Source organism: Pantherophis guttatus, chromosome 7, assembly GCF_059756535.1.
Source record: "Pantherophis guttatus breed Tessera chromosome 7, ASM5975653v1, whole genome shotgun sequence".
Taxonomy (NCBI): Eukaryota; Metazoa; Chordata; class Lepidosauria; order Squamata; family Colubridae; genus Pantherophis; species Pantherophis guttatus.
This window is the reverse complement of record NC_142069.1, coordinates 92,388,426-92,409,371: the sequence shown is the minus strand read 5'-3', so window position 1 is coordinate 92,409,371 and position 20,946 is coordinate 92,388,426. Positions and strand designations below refer to the sequence as shown.

At 46.6% G+C, this 20,946-nt stretch overlaps 2 protein-coding genes and 1 long non-coding RNA gene across 8 annotated transcripts in view; 1 reads left to right on the top strand and 2 right to left on the bottom strand.

The window, feature by feature from the left end:
* Positions 1 to 12,103, bottom strand: part of TMEM243 (transmembrane protein 243) — a 17,954-nt gene extending 5,851 nt beyond the window's left edge. The window contains exons 1-2 of one of the 3 annotated variants that reach the window (XM_034424852.3): positions 12,027 to 12,103; positions 4,919 to 5,225 (exon numbers count right to left, since the gene is read on the bottom strand). In XM_034424852.3, coding sequence (XP_034280743.1) covers positions 4,919 to 4,996 — 78 coding nt within the window. In that variant the 5' untranslated portion in view covers positions 4,997 to 5,225; positions 12,027 to 12,103. Of the gene's footprint in view, positions 1 to 4,918; positions 5,226 to 6,964; positions 7,333 to 12,026 lie in introns of those variants that run through there. The other 2 variants (XM_034424850.3, XM_034424851.3) reach the window with 2 other exon arrangements.
* Positions 7,702 to 18,516, top strand: LOC117670000 (uncharacterized). 2 transcript variants are annotated; one of them, XR_015729028.1, is made up of 4 exons: positions 7,702 to 7,877; positions 10,478 to 10,565; positions 12,100 to 12,522; positions 17,982 to 18,516. It is a non-coding gene; the product is annotated as an uncharacterized LOC117670000 (long non-coding RNA). The 2 variants fall into 2 exon arrangements; XR_004592557.3 differs by having other exon boundaries at positions 7,702 to 10,364.
* Positions 15,271 to 20,946, bottom strand: MEIG1 (meiosis/spermiogenesis associated 1). Of its 3 annotated transcripts, none has more exons than XM_034424848.2 (4): positions 20,802 to 20,946; positions 18,943 to 19,078; positions 18,101 to 18,266; positions 15,271 to 15,483 (listed from the first exon to the last, which is right to left on the bottom strand). In XM_034424848.2, the coding sequence occupies exons 2-4, from the start codon at positions 19,068 to 19,070 to the stop codon at positions 15,355 to 15,357; spliced, it is 423 nt and encodes a 140-aa protein (XP_034280739.1). In that variant the 5' UTR covers positions 19,071 to 19,078; positions 20,802 to 20,946; the 3' UTR covers positions 15,271 to 15,354. The 3 variants fall into 3 exon arrangements, with proteins under 3 accessions (XP_034280739.1, XP_034280740.1, XP_034280738.1); XM_034424849.3 differs by lacking the exon at positions 20,802 to 20,946 and adding an exon at positions 20,565 to 20,714; XM_034424847.3 differs by lacking the exon at positions 20,802 to 20,946 and adding an exon at positions 20,300 to 20,517.

Genomic DNA, 20,946 nt, shown 5'->3' with positions numbered 1-20,946 from the left:
CTGTGGCAAGAAAGGTCATGAAATGGGGCAAAACTCACTTCACCAATGTCTCGCTTAGCAACAGAAATGTTTGGGCTCCGTTATGGTCATAAATCGAGGACTACCTGTATTGGGGAAGTCCAACCTCATCAACCCTAACCCTTCCCCTCTTCCAGTCTTCAAGTCTGGCAATGCCCAAGATCCAGTTGAATTGGATATGTCTAGTTTAATGAAAAGAAGGACTGGGGGTGGGGAGGACACATGATAACAGTGGTCCAATATCTCAGGGGCTGCCACGAAGAAGAGGGAGTCAAGCTATTCTCCAAAGCATCAAAGAAGGCAGGACAAGAAGCAACGGATGGAAACTCATCAAGGAGAGAAGCAACCTGGAATTAAGGAGAAACTTCCTCACAGTGAGGACAATTAACCAGTGGAACAGCCTGCCACCAGAAATTGTGGATGCTTCATCACTGGAGGCTTCTAAGAAGAGATTGGACAAGCATTTGTCTGAAATGGCATAGGGTTTCCTGCCTGAGCAGGGGGTTGGACTAGAAGACCTCCAAGGTCCCTTCCAACACTGTAATTCCGTTAAGAGTTCTGAATTAATCAAATCTTTATAGGTAGTCCTCAAGTTACAACCATTTCTTTAGCAACTGTTCAAAGTTACAACGGAGCTGAAAAAAATGAGACTTGCAACCAATTCTGGCTCTTACAACTATTGTATCTACTCAGTGCAGGCCAAATTACTCCACTCGTCATAAGGGAGACTGACTTTGAGGCCACATTTTCTTCCTTATCAGTTTGACCCAGCTACTCCTTCGCCCTGGACTGGTGCCACTTCCAAAGGGTGAGTCCCTCAACGTATCTTCTATCTCCACAAGTCTAAATTAGGAAAGTCTTAATGACCACTGAAATCAGGATTAAGAAACAAAAATAATTATAATAACGTATTTTCCAGAACAAGAGTTAAAAAGGTGAGGCTTTGTATTCTTAACAAGGCCCACTTATGAAGATACTTACAACTTCCTTCCTTCTCTTCGTCCCTTTATTGTTATTTCTGCTTCTGTCCTGAATTTTTTTTTTTCAGTAGGTTGGGATTCCATATAATTTAGTCCCGTAATCCACTCGTCCCTACATTTCAAAACCATCCTTGACTCAACTGGAGACCTTCCTGATAGGTTCAACTACAAATCCATTCATTCAGAAGACTTTAGTCCAGTGTTTCTCAACCTTGGCCGCTGGACGATGTGTGGACTTTAACTCCCAGAATTCCCCAGCCAGCTGGGAGTTGAAGTCCACACATCGTCCAGCGGCCAAGGTTGAGAAACACTGCTTTAGTCGCTCTGGCCAAGTCATCCCAACATCACGCTGACAAAAGATTGCCTAATTCTGTTCTTTTTTTTCTTTTTAGAAAAAGGCATTTTGAAAGTCAGAGATTATCCCACCCTATAATCACACCCTTGATTCCACATTTGTAAGGTGGTATTGACACAACAGATGTTTCTCAGCATGTAGCTTACCCAAAGGCAAACATTATCTGTCGCAATTTAAAAAGTACCGAAAAATATTAACTAAAAATGGTTTCTCCTCTACTACACGTTGCCATTCTCTCTGGTTGGGATCTGACTAGCCTCCTCTTCAAAGTGCTTTGGGAAATGGCCAATGAAGGAAAATATCTGTAGCTCGGGGGTTGACATGAGGGCTCCTTGGTGGTCGGTCACTTGTCGGTTGTTGGTTTTCCTGCAGACGTCTCATGACCCAACTAGGTAACATCATCAGTGCTCGTGTGGCAATGGCAAAGGATACCAAGATACACCTCTTTGATCACTGATCCTGTTGGCTCCCTATTGTTAAGATTTACTCAAAGAAATAACCGTTAGATGAGAGGTCTCCAAACTTAAGGTTGGGCCTCTCCCAGAATTGGAGTTGAAATCCACAAGTCTTAAAGTTGCCAAGGTTGGAGACCCCTGCTTTAGATATAGCTGCCTAGGATTCAGACCTGGAGTCTGTCTACTTCTCTCACACAGAGAGAGAGAGAGACACACACACACACCTGAATGCTTCCAGTGCACACTTGCAGGTAGGGGCACTCTGAAAAAAGCTTTGCCCCTAACACACAGAAGATCTCAGTCTCCTAAAACAACCGAGCTGGTTGGGGCTTTGAGAATCGTGTGGTCCAACTTCTTTGTGGAGGACATCAACCAGCAGTCTATGCAGAGTTTGTAAGAACCATTTATGACAAAGTCCATCCCAACGAAGGATCAACGCTTCCTCTAACAAACTGCAAAGCATAAAACTATTCGTTGCAAATGTTTGAGAGGGAATCACAACGAAGCTGGTGCGACAAGAAAATAAACCCTCATCTCCATCAACACGGAAGACCTCCATCTCCTAAAACAGGGATGGCAAACCTTTTTTCCCTCGGGTGCCAAAAGTGCCCACACACGCGTGCCCACTCTCATAATGCAATCTCCCCACCGTGCTGCCCCGCCCCCCTGCGCGGGTGCGTGCAACCCCACCCACCCACGCATGCACACGTGACACCCACCTCCCCTGTTTTGGGCCTAGCAGGCCTTCGTGAAGTCTCCGGAGGCCGGAAACAGCCTGTTTCCAGACTTTGAGTAGGGCCATTTTTCACCCTCCACAGGCTCTGGAGGCTTTCCGGGAGCCTCCAGGAGGGCGAAAACTGCCTCCCCCGGCCCTCTGGAGGCTGGAAATGGGCCATTTTTGGACTTCCAGTAGGCCCATTTTTCCCTCTCCCAGAGCCTCTGCGCGAGCCATGTACTTACCTGGCATGCAAAACGGGCCGCGTGGAGACTCCTGGGAGGGGCAGGGTGGCATGGACATGCGTGTGTGTCTCCCACATGCGCGGCAGAGATCCGAAAATCAGCTGGCGGGCGGGAGGCACACACACATGCGCAGTGGAGCTGATCTAGGGTGACAACTCGCGTGCCCACAGAAATGGCTCCGCGTGCCACCTGGGGCATAGGTTCACCATCACGGTCCTATTAATTTATTATTTTATTTATTTTATTTGTCGCATTTCTATGCCGCCCAACTCCCAAGGGACTCTGGGCGGCTTACAACAGAGAATAAAACAATGCAACAAAAAACATACCAAGCTGGTTGGGGGCTTTGAAAACCGTGTGGTCCAACTTCTTTGGAGGACATCAACCGAGGAGAAAAACGTCGTCTAACAAACTCCAAAATACAAGCTGTTTATTGCACAGCCCATGAAGGAGCATGGCAAATGAGAAGACAACTCCACGTCAACTATAAAGTCTAGAGTCTCATACTTGAATTTAAGCCAGAGGCTCCTGGCAAAATATATATATATATCTTGGAAAGTTTGTTGAAATAATCCCGTTAAAGCCGAGGAAATCCCACCCTTAATTCTGTCACAATTAAGCTTGCACAACACAAAGGGCTCTTTATAGGAGAGGACCCCAAAGGAGTCAGTGGGAGCTTCTAAAGCCTGCAGGCGAAAGGCTGCCATTGTGCCCGAGTTACACAATCACAGGATTGCTCCATCGCACTCCAAGGCAGGAGAACTCCCACACGTGGCTGCAGTCCCCAGCCGGTGGCAGGGGGGGGGAGTTAGGAAAACTCCGTGAAGGCTCACCCTAAACGCAACCTCCGTCGTCACAAAACGGAGCAGAGGCCGCCGTTTTGGAAAGGGGCGCACAGCCACTCCTGGGTGACCAGAGCCGTCTGCACGGTGGAACCAAAAGATGTACAACCCTTCGTTTAGTGACCGTTCTAAGTTACAACGGCGCTGAAAAAAGTGACTTACGGCCGTTTTTTCACACTTACGACCGTTGCAGTATCCCCAGGGTCACGTGATCAAAATTCGGATGCTTGGCAAACTGGTTCGTATCTATGACGGTCGCATTGTCCCGTGGGAGGGGGGGGAGTGTCACGTTATCCCCTTTTGCGACCTTCTGGAACAAGCCAAGTCAAGGGGGAAGCTGGATTCGATTAACAACCATATTCACGCAATGATTCGCTTAACAACTGTGGCAAGAAAGGTCGTGAAACGGGGCAAAATTCACCCAACGAATGTCTCACTTAGCGACATAAATTTCAGGCTCAATTATAGTCGTAACTCAAGGAAGACCTGTCGATCCCAGATTGCACGCAGGGCCTAAGGTTCTTTCCTTTCCATCTCACCTTGAGAAGCCCAAGGGGGGCGTCAACAGCAACTCAAAACACCCAACGCGGAGGTCTTTGTGGGCTGCGAAAGCATGACTGGCCTACTTTTCGCCTTGGCGTCCGAGATCAGATTCGAACCCTGGTCTCTTCTCCTGCCTATCTTGTGCCAGCTCTGGAGCCCAGGTGCAGCTGGAACTGGCAGCCAGCTGCTCAGGCATACATCGCTGCCACCTTCTGGGGCAGAAACCAGCTGTGGGATGGACTGCTAGGCCTTCCTTGGAGGGCAAAAGGCCCATTAAACCCGAGGTGTGAAACTCAAGGCCCGCGGGACGGATCCGGCCCATGGGGTGCTTGCATCTGGCCCGCAGGGCCCCCCCTGAAAACAGCAAAGGGCCGGCCTGCAGTGCCTCTGCCAGCAAAAACAGGCCCTCCAGAGCTCCGTTTTCAATGGCAGGCAGTGGCAGGAGGCCGTTGTAGCCGGAAACGGAGCTCGGGGGCCCGTTTCCGCTGGCAGAGCGCTTGGGCCGCCACAGGCCCCCCTGACATGAGTGATGCTGAGCTGGCCACGCCCCCCCAGCCCTCCCCCACCCCCTTGAGGTCAAACACAACCCTCAGGCGGCCCTCAATGAAATCAAGCCCGACACCCCTACATTAGACCTTGGCAACTTTAAGATGGGCGGCCTTCAACGGCCAGACTTCCCAGGTGGGGGATTCCGGGAGTGGGAAGTCCGGCCACGGCTGGGGAAACCCTGCCTCAGAGACCAAGAGAAGCTCCTTCCTTCTTTACCCTTGGCGACGTCTCTCCAAAAAGAGGCCGGTTATCCAAGCCTCCGGTCCCGTACGTCCTGGTCGTGAAGTCCTCCATGATGCCCTTCCCAAGGCTCCTTCTCGAGTCCAGGTCTGAAGAGCCTCAACACAGAGTCATGCCTTGTTCCCAAGAGGGTTCCTGGAGCCCCGGGGGCAGGCGGGACATCGGGCGGGGGGACGGCCGACCTCTAGGAGAAACGCATGCCTTCTGGAGCGCCGGTTGCGGTTCAAGGCCGGGGATCCGGGCCTCTCCTCCAAGCCTCAACTCTGCTCCTCATGATCAGCAGCTGAGGAGAGAAAGAACAGAGCGGCACTCAGAAGGGGGGCCAGCTCCCTCTCCACCCCCCAGGACTCCCCAGTCGGTTCAGGCGGCTGGTTTGGTCACGGCTGGAGCTGGGGCAGGCCGAGGGGGATGCCACCCAAACCGTTTGCTCCAGGAAGATTCCCTCCCACCCCCCACCCCGAACCTTACAGCTGTGAGTTGAAGAGAGGGACCCTGCAGGGCCAGGAGAGACTGCGAATCTGGGACCACTGCCTGGATTTCTCTCTCTTTTCCCCCCCCAAACAATTTTACTAAAGGTTTGAATAAAACAATAGAAGATAGGATGCATGGATGGGTAGGTAGGTAGGTAGGTAGGTAGGTAGGTAGGTAGGAAGGAAGGAAGGAAGGAAGGAAGGAAGGAAGGAAGGAAATGAGTAGGAGAAAGGAAACAGGAGAAAGGGAAGGAAGGAAGGAAGGAAGGAAGGAAGGAAGGAAGGAAGGAAGGAAGGAAGGAAATGAGTAGGAGAAAGGAAACAGGAGAAAGGGATGGAGGGGGGAGGGAGGGAAGGAAGGAAGGAAAGAAAAAGAAAGAAAGAAAGAAAGAAAGAAAGAAAGAAAGAAAGAAAGAAAGAAAGAAAGAAAGAAAGAAAGAAAAAGAAATTTGGCATTCCCTCTACCATTATCAACTTCCTGCACATAACATGTCAATTTGAGAAATTTCCAAACAAGGCAGAGTGACATCCTCATCAGGGGTTGAAGTTTGACTCTCCTTTCTTCTACATGCTAAACCTGGGTGGGGGGATTAACCTCAGTTAGTGTGTCTTTGTGGTGCTTCTTAGCCTGCTATAAATTCCAGGCGGGGGGAAAAGGAGGCAAGTGAGTCACCCGGGGAAGGCGGCTGTGGGAAGGCAGCCCGTCTGTTGGGCAATTCCAGGTGGAACCGCCGACCTTGGGCTCCTCGGGGGCAGGAGGAGCCTGAAACCCGGGTCAGAAGCTGCAACCGAGGTGTGAGGCTAATCCTGCAGATTGCACACCGCTTAATCCCAGGCTGTTTTGCAGGGAAGGGTGTCCCGCACAGGGGACCCCTTAGGCAGGCCAGCATCTGAGCAATAAGTGGCTGCAGGAGGAACCAGGTTAGCTTCTGCTCCGAGAAGCCCCCCACCCCCACCCCCGGGGAGTTTAAAGTGCGGAAACCTTCAGAGTGGGGGAAGCGCTTTGACTGGCATTCAGTGGCATCCTCAGAGGGGCTTCCTGGGAGAGAGGAAAGGGGCTCAGGGAAGACCCCCCCCACTCTTCCTTCCCCCTACCCGAGGGGCTTCCTGTTGGTTGGATGGCTTCCAGCCCCCCCTCCCTTCCCCCTCCCTTGGCAGTGCTTAGCTCCCCTTCCAAGCCCCCACCGGCTCCAGAGAGGCAGGCAGGCAGGCAGGCGCTAGGACGCCCAGATTGGGAGGTTCCGATTTTATTTCTCAAATCAACCCCCGGTCAACTCTCCGGCTTCTCTTCCTCTCGGAAAACCGCCCGAGCGGAGTTGGGAGGGTCCTGGGAGGCCTTCTAGTCGATCCCCTCCGCTCAGGCAGGAGACCCTGCGGGGCCATCCCTTACAAGTGTCGGAGCAGCCGCAAGAAGCGAAAGAAGCGCAACCTGAAGGCGGCCGGAGCAAAAGCCCCCCGCGCCCCGCTTTCCAGCGCCGGGTCGGCCCCACCTGCACGAAGCCGCTCCCGCCTCCCCCCCCGACCCCCCCCCCGCACCGCCCGAAAGCCGAACCTGCCCGGGAAAGTCGCAACGTTCCAAGGAGGAACCCCGGCGACGCGAACGTTCCGAGAAGGAACCTCGGAGAACCGAACGTTCCGAGAAAGAACCTTGGCGACGCGAACGTTCCAAGAAGGAACTCCGGCGCCGCCAACGTTCCGAGGAAGAACCCCGGCGACCCCAACGCTCCAGCGCGCTTCCCCACCTCCTGCAGATGCCGGGCGCGCTCCGGCTCCGGCTCTGGCTCTGGGCCGCTGTCGCAAAGTCCCCCGCGCCGCCTCCGCCTCCGCCGCTCCTGCCTTCTTCCCCGGCCCGCCCGCTCATTGGCCCCGCTGCGCCAATCCCGGAGCACGGAGCTCGGCACCTGGGCCGCCGACCTGGGCTGGCTTCGCCTCGGCCCGGGAGCCGCCCGCGGCTTGGCCGCCGCTTGGCAACCGGAGCGCGGCTCCCGGTGGGTCTCCCGAACCCGGGAGACCAGGCGGGTTTTCCGGTGGGGAGGTCGGGTTTTTGCCGGTGAAGCCTCCAGGTCCGGGAGCAGTCTATCTGTGCGGAGGCTACGGCCCCCGCGGTTGACTTTGGAGTTTGCTCTGCTCTTCCCGGGACTGCTTCGGGGGGGGCGGATGCGTCGGGCGGACAGCTCCAGAGATGCCGGTAGTAGCTACACCAGGAGGAGGAGGAGGAGGAGCTCCTGGCCAGAAGGGGCTTCTCCGAAGCTTGCCAAGGGCTCCATCCATCCCAGCCCCGGTGAGGGTGTCAATTTCACCTGAAGGCCACTCGGGGCTCCTTGGCTTCTCAAGGGTTTGGCCAGAAGAACTTGCAACTGGCCTTGTGACAGCTACAGACCTTGACGGCTGAGCCAGAGATGATGAGGCGCCTGGCAGCCAAATCCTGAACCCAGTACCCGTTGGAAGGAAAATCCCAGATCTGGGTCAGTTTCAGGCTGGGAGAAAGAACATGGAGGCCGATTGGAAAGAAGGCCCATTTCTTGATGAAGCAGAACCACCAGGGTTGGTGGTTCTGGGGCAGCTGGCCAAGAGGAGTTGAGAGTGGGTGGGTTTTTAAGACCTTCTGGATTCCTATGGGGCCATGTAGGGGTCCTGGCCGGCTCTATAGGCAAAAGGAGAAATGCAAATCCTAGGTGTTTCTCTGAGCTAATCTTGTCAACCTTTTGTTTGTTGCTTATCTGGAGTTTCCATCTGGCCCAGTCTTTCTGAATGGATGACCAAATCTGCATTTCTAAAAGCTGGCCACCTCAGTTCCTGCTTGGGGCAGGGAAACTGGTTTCTGCCTCCCTTGAGTTTTTTTCCCCCATTTCTCCTTTAGGGGAAATATTCTATCCTGGCTTTTTAATATCCCCCCAAAATATTTCATTCTTCAGGGAGGGGGGCCTTCTCACACAACCAATCGCTCGTTTCCCATATTGCCTAACCCCGTTTCGCAATCATCTGGATTTTTGGAGGTCACACTGGGTGTAAATCTGTTTTTTTTTTAATATTCCTGCTGCTTTCTGCAGGTAGTCCTCAACTTTTAACAGTTCATTTAGTGACCATTCAAAGTTACAATGGCACTGAAAAAAGTGGCTTAGGACCATTTGGTCACGTGATCAAATTCTAACCTATGAGACAGGTAGTCCTCAGCTTTTGACCGTAATTGAACCCAAAATTTTGGTCTGTAAATTGTGACACTTGACAACTGTTTCATATTAATGACGGTTTCAGTGTCCTGGGGTCATGTGATCATGTGATCATATTTTGCGACCTTCTGACCAGCCCTGTCAGTGGAACAATTTCTGATGTAGGTCCCGTTTTAGCAACAAAAAAGTCACCGTTTTGAAAAGTTGCTGAAGCTGGAAACTCCCGGAGAGTTTGAGGGCCCAGATCCTGTTCCCGCCCAACTTCTCCTTGATGAGAAACTCCTTGTATTCTCCTGGGATTCTCAAGTGTTCCTTTTCCTTGCGTGGAGAATATTATTCAGCCAAGTTATGGTTTTGAAATCTGACGGAGGGAAGTGCTTTGGGTCAGATTGATGGAGCACCTGGAGAAAGAAACATGCGGTCTGACGGGAAGGAAAACCGAAATACGAAAGGCTTTCCGGATTCTTCAAATCAATCCAATAAAGAGCTGCAGCGTTTCCTGCGTTTAACCACACTTCAGAAAGTCTGTTTGAGGGCCACTCGAGATTAGATCAAGTAATTGCTTTAAATTGTTAAGATATTTCAACCTGGCCAGGAAAGAAACCAGTTTGGTAGGAACAGAAACCAAGTTGACGAGAAGTGTTCACTGAGCTCTGGAAAAATAGGGAACCCTTAATTTACTGGATCATAAAACTGTAGGATAAAACCATTTCGTAATAGGAATGTTCGCTGTATTGGTCTCCCTCGAATTCTCGACACTCTTCTGTCCGTCTGCTACACTCCCAACGTCTTTAAAAAATCCAATGCAATGGAGGAGAAAACGGACTTGAGGGCAACTTTTCCAAACTTGGTTGTTGTTATGGCAGAGAAGGCAAAAAGGAGGGAGGGGGGAAGGGAGGGGAGTTGAAGCAACTGGGCGGCAGCCAACAATGCTGCCATTTCTTCTTTCTGAGCCTCCTCCTCTCCTGGTTGCAGGAAAAAAATGAAGGAGAAACTACAGGGAGGTAACCCTTTTGTATTAATACAAACCCTTCATCTGTTCTTGGCTGGCTCAAGAATTCTGGGAATTGAAGTCCGCAGGTCCATAAAGGGGAGCTATTCACCCACCCTGGATTAGAGCCTCTTTTAACACTGATGATGTTACCTAGTTGGGTCATGAAATGTCTGCCAGAAGACCACCAAGCTCAGAAACGCCACCGTTCAACCTGCAAATGATTCTCTTCTCTAGGAAGCCTTTGTGGGCATCCAAATGCTTCAGACATTTGCAAGCAAAGGGGAGAAATTTTGCACGTAGGAACAACTGTTCTTTCTGCACAAAGGCCTGTGATGGCTGCCCCCCCTCCCCCCCACTTGTGTCCAGTGTAGCTGGATGGAAAATAGCTCAATAAAGTGAGCAAACCTCGGATTAAACAAATGCCAACACACCATCTTGGAAAACCTCTAAGAGCAGGACTGATGATATAACCTAGCTGGGTCATGAAATGTCTGCAAGAAAACCACTCAGCTATGAGAGCACCAACAACCTTCACAGTTCTCCTCCTCCTCACAAACCCCACTCCCTTGCAGCACTGATGATATAACATAGCTGGGTCATGAAACGTCTGCAAGAAAACCGCCAAGCTCAGAGAGCACCGAAGACCCCTCATTTCGACCATATTCTTTTTTTGCTTCCATTCTTTAGCAGAAATATGTGGTGCAAGACACCCCCACCCCCAAAATCAGGCAACATTATCAGGCCTGACCAAAGCCACTAGAATAAGCTAGACGCCACTTCGATGGCAGGTAAGATGCAGAGTAAGATACAGGCGAGGGAGGGAGGGAATCCAGAAGGAAGCCAGGTTGATAACGTGCATTTAAAACAAGCTCTCTTTGTTCAATCTGCTATCTCTTGACAGTTCCTAAAGAAAGAACGAAGCCAGTGTCTACAGTCAAGGACAAGCAGTTTCTACCCTGAACCGGCCAATGCTTGTTCCTCCTAATAAGGTAAGCAGGAAGAGGATGTAGCCATCTTAACAGATGGCTTGTTTTCTTGCAAAGCTTTGTCGTTTCCTCTAAGAAAACCCCTTGTTGTTACAGATCAATAAAAATCTCAAAGCTGCCTACAGAGGTTAGCTTTTTGTAGTTTACTTGGGGGAAAGGGGAAAGTTTTTCCAACGTTGCTCATAGTTTATTACTAGTAGTTGTAATTTCATTCACATACATCAAAGGTGCACAACAGAAAACAGAAACCACCGCACCCTTCCTTACCGCAGTATCTTTGCAAAACAATTCTATTTATACCCACAGAAAAGTTTCCTTTGTACAGCTGCATCTAACAAGCTATTCATCAAAAGAGCTGGAGGATCTTGTATGTGATGTGTAAAATAAAAACGAGAGGAAAAATAAACAAAAATAATTATCTCCAAAGAATATTGTCTACGTTTTAAGTAACGCAATCTGGGTTCATTTCTAAAGCAGAAAATATACAAGTTGGAAACCGCGTTTAGATGGAGTTTGAATCCTTGAGAGAGAGAAAAATGGCATATCCAAAGTAAGCTAGGTTAATGAAATAAAGTAGTTTAAACAGGGTTCCTTTTTCCTCTTAATCTTGAGCCGTTGAAATAGGCCACTCAAGTGAGTCTAGAGTGGCAATTTTTGAGTAGTGCCATTGATTTCAACATTATCCACTCTGGAACAAGATGTTAGGATTTTGCTCTCTGTATGGATGGAAATGGCTTAACTGTCATGGAACTCCATAAACTGTAGTTTTATGAATTTTCTAAGTAAACCCATTCAAATTCTTCTCCCAGCTAGTGTTCCCAAGATTCCTTGGGGGTGAAGAAACCAGAACTAAAGGCAGTTTTTACCTCTCATTTTCTCATCTGAAATGTTGCTTTTGTGAGAATTTGCGGCGGCTGTGAAATTGATGGGTTAAAAAAAAAAAGGCCTCTACCACTCATAGCCACAGAAAACTACAGCAAAGCCCAAGTCCTTTATTTTCCACTATTTATTGTCATAATTTTAAGTCATATTCTGAGGTGGCCAACATTTTGCTGTATCTAATGTTGTTTTAGGAAACTCCAGTTGGGAAGCATTAGTTGAACGAGTTTGGTAGATCTATGGGATTTTAACTCGCATGTGGAAAAACAATGTGAAATCCGTATGTAAAGCCAACCATAGTATTAATTCTTTAAAGGAAATATTAAATCCTTCTTGCTCAAATCGTTGCATTAACTTGGTTTAACAAACAAACATCAGGGACCTTGCTTGCTCTCTCTGTGCCAAGGGTTTATCTTTATGTACTCAAGATTTTATTCGTAAGATTTTATTTTTATTTATTGACGGACGCTCGTGGCAAAACCTGACAACTCTACTCGGACCTCAAGTCTAGTGACAAACAACTGAATTTCAGGAATGCTCTTGAGTTTACTTTTTGAATAGTTACACAAAAACAACCAACCATACCTGGTTTAATCTTTTCGGGATGTTCTACACACGATTGCCTTCGTTTTCCCTTTTTTTTTTCTCCCCCTGAAAGATCCAGGAGGACCCGCAGTTTCCAGAATGCCGGAAGAATTTCACTCACTGGAAAAGCCACATCTTCAGGATGGAACTTCCGGTTATGATGATTCCACGGGAGAAGCCATGACAGTTAAAAAAGATTTGAAAAACGAGGAAGTCTCGTCTTTTATCTATGGAGATTCTCCGTCATCCAGGTCACGTTTGTCCCAAAGGTGCTTTTTTTTCAAGAGGCAACTGGACTTTCGGGTTTTTTCTTTTGAAGACGTTTCGCTTCTCATCCAAGAAGCTCCTTCGGCTCTCATCTTTATCCTTTCGGTGATCACTTTTATCGCCTAGGCCAGCCTTTCCCAACTTAACTTCTCAACTGAAAATCGGTCACTTCATGACTGTTCAGAGTTACAAGGGACCACCCCAGAGTTACTTTCGACTCAGTGTCAAGGTCAGTGGTAGAATTAATTTTTTTTTTACTACCGGTTATGTGGGCGTAGCTTGGTGGGCATGGCAGGGGAAATATACTGCAAAATCTCCCTTCCCACCCCACTCTGGGGCCAGCCAGAGATGGTGTTTGCCGGTTGTCCAAACTGCTCAAAATTTCTGCAACCGGTTCTCCAGAACCCGTCAGAACCTGCTAAATATCACCCCTGGTCAAGGTGATTTACGGCCATTTGCACATGACTGCAACCTGGTCTTTATTGCTGATTTCCAATAAAAAGGCCCATTAGATCCAATATGTTCACTTTAACAACTGTGGCATTAACAACTGCATTTACTGACCACTGCAGTAAAGGTTTTAAAATCAGGTTATCTACTTCATGACTGGCATGACTTAAGTGTGTCATTCTGGGCTCAATTATAGTGGTAAGATGAAAACTACCTGTCTCTGCAGTAGTGAGATGGGAAAGCAAAGTAATAAGCCCCCCCACCCCCCCGCAGAGGAGGGACCTATCCATGAATGAATGAATGAATGAAGGCACCCGTGTATCCCTGAGGAGGGGCTCCAGCACAGGTCCCAAAGCTTGGAAGTCTCCTGGTGACCGACCCAGATTGGTCCTTCCCACAGATCCACTCTTTCAGTTGGGGCTTTGCTGCTGCCAGCCGGGAAGGAGTGAAAGGGGGAGCAGGTTAAGAGCCCCCAGCCCCAAATGAGAGGGAGGAGGCAGAGGACTCTGGCAGAGTCCTCCGTCCCAGCCTTTGCTGGCAGGGGAAGGACCTGCATGGGGACGTGGAGGCTGCCCCTTCCGGGCAGGTGTAAGAAACTCATTTGGAATTGCCAAAATCTTCTGCAAGAGACGGACAGTCCGGATTTGCTCCCAAATGGCACAAAATGCATGTCTGGCTCAGGACCCTTCCAAAGGCACGCACCGACTGACACCACCCTCGCTCCTTCTGGACCGAAACCCCCCCCCAGGCTTCCCTGCAACTGAGCACCCCCAAGGATGAAAGTGATCTTTGATCAAAATCCAGAAGAGACCCCATGCAGCAAAAGTGGAGCCAGATCCAGGGGTCACTGAACAGGACAAAAAAAATAAGGCTTCCAAACTGCCCTCTCGGGGGTTGGGCATTTTAGGCCGTAACCCCACAGCCCTACCAACAAAGGCTTCTCAGAGTAAGTTGAATCCTACTACTCAGGGTGCATTTTTTGACCAACTGGTTTCAGTTGAAATTATTTTCCTATTCTGTTCTTATTACAACCTTTGGCTTGTTAAGGCTGGAATTTCTTGGGTCCTGTGCTTCAGAAGGCCAAAGGACGCGTCTGCCTGCTCTCCGTCCCCATAAAAGCTACGCGCCCGTCTGCATTGTTCTGTTCCTCCAGCACAATGCAGGGTTGCCCCAGAAACCTCCAAACACTTGGGAGTTTGGCTGTCGTGTTTTATTGCTGTGGAATCGTATGTTACATTCGTTTTGTACTTTTTAATCTGATTATCGCTGAGGGAATTGCATTTCCTGCCCAACTCCCGCTGCTAAGGAGGTCACTGCCACCTTTAGCGAAAGCTGGATGTATTGGGTGCCAGAGTTTCATGCAAACCCCCTCCCTGACAGGTACCCTTCAGACAGACTGTCATGCACCATTCTCACGGAACCCTCTAGCAGATGTGGGAGGAGGTAGAGATTAAGGAAGCTTGTTGTATTAGAGAAGGAACATGGGGAATGCCAAACATGGCCACCAGAAACAGCCTGGTGCCCCGATCCAAAGGTCTCTTGCCCACCTGGGTACGCTCGTACTTGCTCTCAGAGGTCTCTGCTAAATGGCAGCCGGGTCTGTCCGGCGTCTTCTGCCTTCATGGTAGGAACAGCGAGGGAAGGGCCAACTTCGCCTGTTGTTTCTGACATGCCTGGGGGAGAGGCAAAAGGAATTCCAATGCCTGGAGCCAGCAAATTCATTCTCCAGGACTTTCTTTTCTTAGTTCAGAGTAGGCCTCGATTTGTTCCCTGGTAAAATGCTGAAGGAGAACATGGTCCTCCCATTTATATATTTAAGGATCAAAGAAGCCGACATTGTAGCATAAATGTCATAAACAGGAACTGCTGTCCTTCAAGGTAAACTGTAATAAAGGCTCCACTTCAAAGGCGTACCATACCATGCAGGTAACATACATACATTTTCGGGAGAGCACCTTTTCTCACAGAGAAATGAATTGTGTATTAAAGACTTCCTAGGTACACGCAGCCCTCACAAACACATCTGGTCACGTTTGCTGCAGAGCAGCAGATCCTTTCCCTGTAGGGGCTTTCGTGCCTTTGAACTGTGCACTGATGATGTTACCCAGTTGGGTCATGAAACGTCTGCAAGAAAACCACCAAGCTCAGAGAGCACCAAGGACCCCACCATTTCATCCTTTTCCTTTTAAAGCATTAAAAGTAGCAATCTGGACTTGGTTATGGCTAAAGCTTTCTTACAAAATTCACCTACTGAAACAGAAGTAAAATGGAACTGGAGAGCCAGGGAGAAACTTATAACCACTTTACACAGAAAATACATTATATGAAGTAGGCCAAGCCAAGACAATAGCACAATGCACACACCTGAAGAAGTCCACTAAGTTCATCTCCAGGTAAACAGATATACCTTCACAGCCCCAATGAACAGAAATCTCAAAATCAATTTATTATCTTTTACATTGCCCATTAAAAATATATTTACTTTTGTTTTTTCACAGAGCGGAGCCACATATAAAATCAGATCAAGTTACTCTTAAAAACTTTTTAATGGGTTCCATTCTATTCAAGACAAAAAAAATCATTTCTAAAAACAGTGGATGAGAGACATAGATCAGTAGCCATACATTTTAACGTTATGGACTTCTTTGTCTTCACATTCTCTTTCCTTATCATAATAGTAGAAAGTATTGTCCCTCCTCTGAAGCTTCTTCACAAATCCAGTTTCTGGCCACCTTTCCACCTGCATGCAAACAAGAAGAAGGAAAGTGCCCATGTGTTCTTGGAATGGCTGAGCACACATTTATCTATAGGTTCTGCTAGTGAAACTTGAATAAGGGACGGAAAAAAGGATTACATACTGTATAACGTATATGGGACAAATATACGGGAGGAGACCAGGCATGCTGAGCATAGGATCCCAAACCTGATCCAAAGTTGACAATGCAGATAGAAAGAAATTCAGGATTTCACAATCTCCCCTTTTCAACATTCTCTTCGAAAAGAGTTGGTCAGCAGTATTCCAACTAATTCAATTGGTATGGAATTCTGTGACTTTTCATTCTGTTCAAATGGTTCAAACAGTTTTGAGTTTTCGGGTTCAGTTCATTTAAAGCTGACACAACTTATCTTATCCCTTTATTCTTATAAAGATTCGAATGACTAAGTACTTTGTGTTGCTCATAGTTTATTGTTTTAATCAGTAGCTTCCATTCAGAAGACTTGACTAAACATCTCAGTAAGCAATACTTTTAATTTTCTTTAACTTTCAATAGTAAATGTGAAGTGTTCCTGTGCTCTCAAAATACATCTTATCAGAAAGAAAGAATTAATCACAAATTCTATCAAATTTAATATCGTTGCAGATTTTCTTGAAGGCTAGAACACAAGTCAGTGAAGTTTTCAATAGAGGGGGCAAAAGTTTTTTTAGAGTAAGCAAACAAGGACTAACTCAGTTGTTTTATGCAGCATTAAAGGACTCCAGTGAGTGGGAAAAGGGTTCCCACAGAGGGGCTGTTTTCAGAATGAAATGACCATCAGGGTGAATCTAGGTTTTCTGAAGCATTATTAGAAAGAGAAAACATTTTCATTCGCTCAGACTGAAGGAGGTAACACAATCATAATCTCAGGGGCCTCCTGACCAGCATCAAAACATCGTCATAATTGTCTCTTTGTAGGGGACTGCCACAGGACCCCTCTGGAAGCAATCTCTGGGCTCAAAGTCAGGTTGCGCTGACGCAGCCAGAGCACACAGGAGATGCAGCTGTAATCCCTAAATGCTCCTTTTTGTTATGTATGCAAGTCCTATTGATTAGTCAAGGGTGGCATAACCCTCCATTTGTTCTGTCCATAAATGTGTTATTCAGTATTCTTTAAGAAGCCCGGAAAATCTATTTCTCGTGGATCCATTATACATCTGTGTTCTTAACAGAAGGGCCAAGAACCATTTACTTGTTCCAAGATTTGGGCCTAATTTAGTGGGATTCGCAGTGTCTTTGAACAGCTGATGGCCAGGCAGCTCTGCCTGCCCACAATACTGTATCACCAAGTGCTCCTGAGAGTTGAGAGAGATTAAAAAAATCAGACTTGTTATGAAGTAGGCGGTTGGCTGGGCTTCAGAAGCTCCTCTCCAATAGAGAAGCCTTCTGAATTAGCTTTTTGAATGCCAGCCAATGACTATTATGTGTCATGCACTTCTTTTTTTACCCAAGATTAAAAAACAATTTGGGTGGTCAGATGGATGCCTGCAGCCTGAAAATATTTTCTTCCCCTCCCTCCCTCCCTCTGCACATATCGAAGTGTGCTTAGGAAGTGCTTCTCCAAAAATCTCCAGCTACACCATGGCAGTGTTTCCCCAATTTCAACATTTTTCAATCCCTCGCTGATGGGTGTTTCTACATAATGGAAATCCCACTTTCCACTCCCTACTCCCATAAAATCCCTACTCTTCTTCCCCTTTGCTTCTCTCCTTAGTGACAGAAAGCCAAGAATAAACAGAGAAGGGCTCTTTTGAAGCCAGCACTCCAGGCCCCTGAAGTAACCATGGAGTTAAGATAAAGAGTCAGCTCAATTCTTTCTTTGTAGTCTCCAAATGGAAACAATAATTTCTCACATAGACATGCACATGAAAGTAACTTACATTATTTTTTTCTGGACCCAATCAAAAAGTTTAATGCCCTAAATTGCTTGGATTCCAACTAGACACATGACTGAACCAACAGAAAAGCATTTGCTATGAGCAAATACTGGCTGCAGGGTCATCTAATTCAATATGAACGCAACTGGACATTAAAATCAAGAAAATATTTTTGATCGCACACGAAAAGTGTCTTGTGCCATTCCCATGCTATTAAATTTGTGAATTTGGATTATTATTATTTTTATATATTTTATAGTTTCTTCAAAAAATCAAAGGCAGCTTATTTATGCATATACACTAACACATAGTCACAAAATATAAAATGTTAATTAAATACGGAAAACATATTGCAGAGCAGGTAAACTTATGTGTATGATAGCAGCTCTTCAGCAAATGGTAATAATACATGACCAGTAAATCTTTAGAGAGAGGAATGTATTTGAAAGTTTCTCCACCCATAGATTCCAAAATGGGTAAATTCAGTCATCGGTATTTATACCTATCTTTCATAGTTTGCCACGTTGCACCAGTTCAGTTACTTGTCATTTATGTGAGAAACCCTCACTGAACAAATTCTCTGATGGTGCTTTTTCTACCAACAGCAACAAATCATGCCAGGAGGAAATGATGAAAAAGTATCACAAACCTAAGGAGATTATTGTATGGAATAGTAAGTTTTCATCTTTAAAATGCTCAATTCTTAAAATCTATCAAGTCTTACCACATCAACATGCTTTACTTGTTTATATTCATTTTCATCTCTATAGCCAGCTTGCTGAAATCTGTATAAATTTTCAACTTCATCCGACCATGTTTTGGCCCGCTGCATGAATTTTGGCTTGCGATCAATACTGGCTGTTGCCCCGGAAACATCACCGGCTAACTTGCTGAATTATTTTTTTTTTAAATTGCAATGATATGCATAAAAAAGAGTAGAAGAAACATCATCAAAATTTTTATGAAAATACATTGCAACTAAATGTATGGACATAATTAACTAAAGCCATAACTGTATTATGAACTGTTTTGATACCACCCAAAAGACTTACCAATTGTTTTTGACAAAAAGCAGCTGTACTTTTGAAAAACAGAGCTACTATTGAAAAAAGGGAATAAATAATAATGGCTTTAGACTCAGATTTCCTCTCCTTCGGTTATTCTTTCCAGCCAAAATATGCATATATTTAGAATATAAATCCTGATTTGTCCCGTTGCTTCCAAAAAGAAAGTAAGGTGGAAGAAAAGCTCTTAGGAAGTAGAGCCATCTAGGGTATCCTCACGGCAAGACAGTCAGCAAAGAAGTTTAACAAATAAATAATAAATACATCTGTAGATCTCCATTTTGTCTCCTCCCATATTTGGTTTTAGTTCCTAGCAGGCTCATCTTCCTTCCTTCCTTCCTTCCTTCCTTCCTTCCTTCCTTCCTTCCTTCCTTCCTTCCTTCCTTTCCCCCAACTTCTTGAGACATGATAGATTATAATTACTCCGATTTACATCCTCAAATGAACAAAACCTTCCATCAACAGGATGTCACCCTGAAGACCCTGCATGATGGCCACTTACGTGTCTTCAGGGCTATCTGCTCCTCTACTGAAGGACGTACCAGGCTTATCTGTCATATGTGCTTCTCCAGAAGAGAAAGATGCACAGGCCATATTCTTACTGTCCATAAACAAAGCTGAACTTTCCATAGGCGCTTCTGCAAAAAAACAACAAGCATGATACTAGCAATATAAATAGCAACAGCACTTATCCACCCCTTCACACTGCTTTACAGCCCCCTCTGAGTGGGTTTACAGAGTCAGCCTATTGCCCCCAACAATCTGGGTCCTCATTTTACTGACCTCAGAAGGACAGAAGGCTGAGTCAACCTTGAGCCAGTCAGGATCGAACTGCTGGCAGTGGGCAGTCATACTGCGTTCTAACCAGTGGGCCATCAGGGCTCAATAAAAAGGCAGCCTAGCTAAAAAAAGACCTTAAAATCTTTACAGTTTTGCAGTTTTTACAATATGTTGTTTTTGCCATTCTGCTAAAGAAGATGATACACAGGTAAGTTGTCAATTTACAAGAGTTCAAAGTTACGTCACTGAAAATAGTGACTTATGACCTTATTCTTCACACTTACAGCCGTTGCAGCATCCCAGTGATCACATTAAATGCTTGGCATACCGTATTTATGACGGTTGCAGCGTCACCCAGATCATGTGAACAAATTTTGGGACCTTCTGACCAGGAAAGTCAATGGGGAAGCCAGATTCACTTAACAACCAGGTTACTAACTTAACAACTGCAAGGCTTCACTTAACCACTTGTGGCAAGAAAGGTCGTAAAATGGGACAAAACTCACTTCAACAAATCTCACTTAGCAACGTAAATTTTGGGCTCAATTGTGGTCGTAAGTCGAGGGCTACCTTTGTGTATCAGTTGTGAATAATATATACACATTGTACCCTGCATTTTTTGATTTATCAGGAAAGTCTGCAATTTGAAGCCATCACTTCAGCTAATTAGAGGATGCAAGTCACGTTTAGTTATCAAAATATTAATTTGGGAAGGAGCTGGAATAGAAAAAAATAAGAAATAAGGAAAAGTTTACACATTCCTTAGCACGGGAGAAAAATGTTCTAGGAAAATACAGAGTTTATTTTGAACTCTCTTATTTCAACGTAGCAATCCAATAGCAATAACGAATTCACAAAACTGATGTAACAAAACGCACGGTTAAAAAAAAACCACATATAAAAGGGAACAATTTTCTATTTATGAGGAGCCAAAACGGGTTCAAGATAACGATATTCATGAAATGTGAGAAGGAAACCTCATAAATAGCTCAGCATATATATATATTTTTTAATTGAACCAGAAAATTGAGGATTAATTAAATATGTAATCATTATTATTAGTTATTATTTGTAATTACTAGTTGCTTTTTGGTATCCTGAATGGCAAGTGAGATGCCAAATCTTCAAGTCGCAGTTTTTTGATTGAAAATTCAGAAAGTATTTTCCTATATTTATAGAATCTACGTTTTTGTAAATTAAATTTTTTTTATAGATTTTTATAATCCTGGGCCGTGTGCAGCACAGAGACGCGCACCGTTCGCCCCTCAAAAGCCCCTCAAACAGATTCCCGCCAAAATGTGAACCAACGGCCCAAACACGTGCAGAGCCCTATTCCCGCCTCACCCGCCCAAATCTCGCGATGCTTCGAGCCGGGAGCGGAGTTGCCACCCAAAAGGGGCGGGGCCTTAGTGCCGACCAATCAAAAACTATGTTTATGAGGGAAAGTAAAACGAGACGAGCCCTTATTCCCCTATTTTCTCTCCATCGCCGGCCACTTCTACCCTGGCTGGGACTGCAACGCTTATCCTCAGCCGAAAGGAAGCCGGCCTCGCCAAGCCGCCCCGGCCGGCCCTGACTTACCTCAGGTGTGCTCCTCCACGCACGCCGATGACACGCCCCGCACCCGCGGCGGTTACGCGGTTGCTTAGCAACCAAACACGTTCAGGGCTCCGAGCCAATCGGAGCTGCCGGCGAGGACCAATCTAGCGGAAGGCGGGCTCTTCGT

What these genes read in the sequence shown, in the direction of transcription:
- MEIG1 (XM_034424848.2), bottom strand. Translation starts at nt 19,070, where the DNA reads ATGGAAAGTTCAGCTTTGTTTATGGACAGTAAGAATATGGCCTGTGCA. An exon ending in GCAGATAGCCCTGAAGACAC is followed by an intron (nt 18,267 to 18,942) that starts GTAAGTGGCCAT and finishes AAAATAATTCAG; the next exon opens with CAAGTTAGCCGGTGATGTTT. An exon ending in AAGTAAAGCATGTTGATGTG is followed by an intron (nt 15,484 to 18,100) that starts GTAAGACTTGAT and finishes GTTTGCATGCAG; the next exon opens with GTGGAAAGGTGGCCAGAAAC.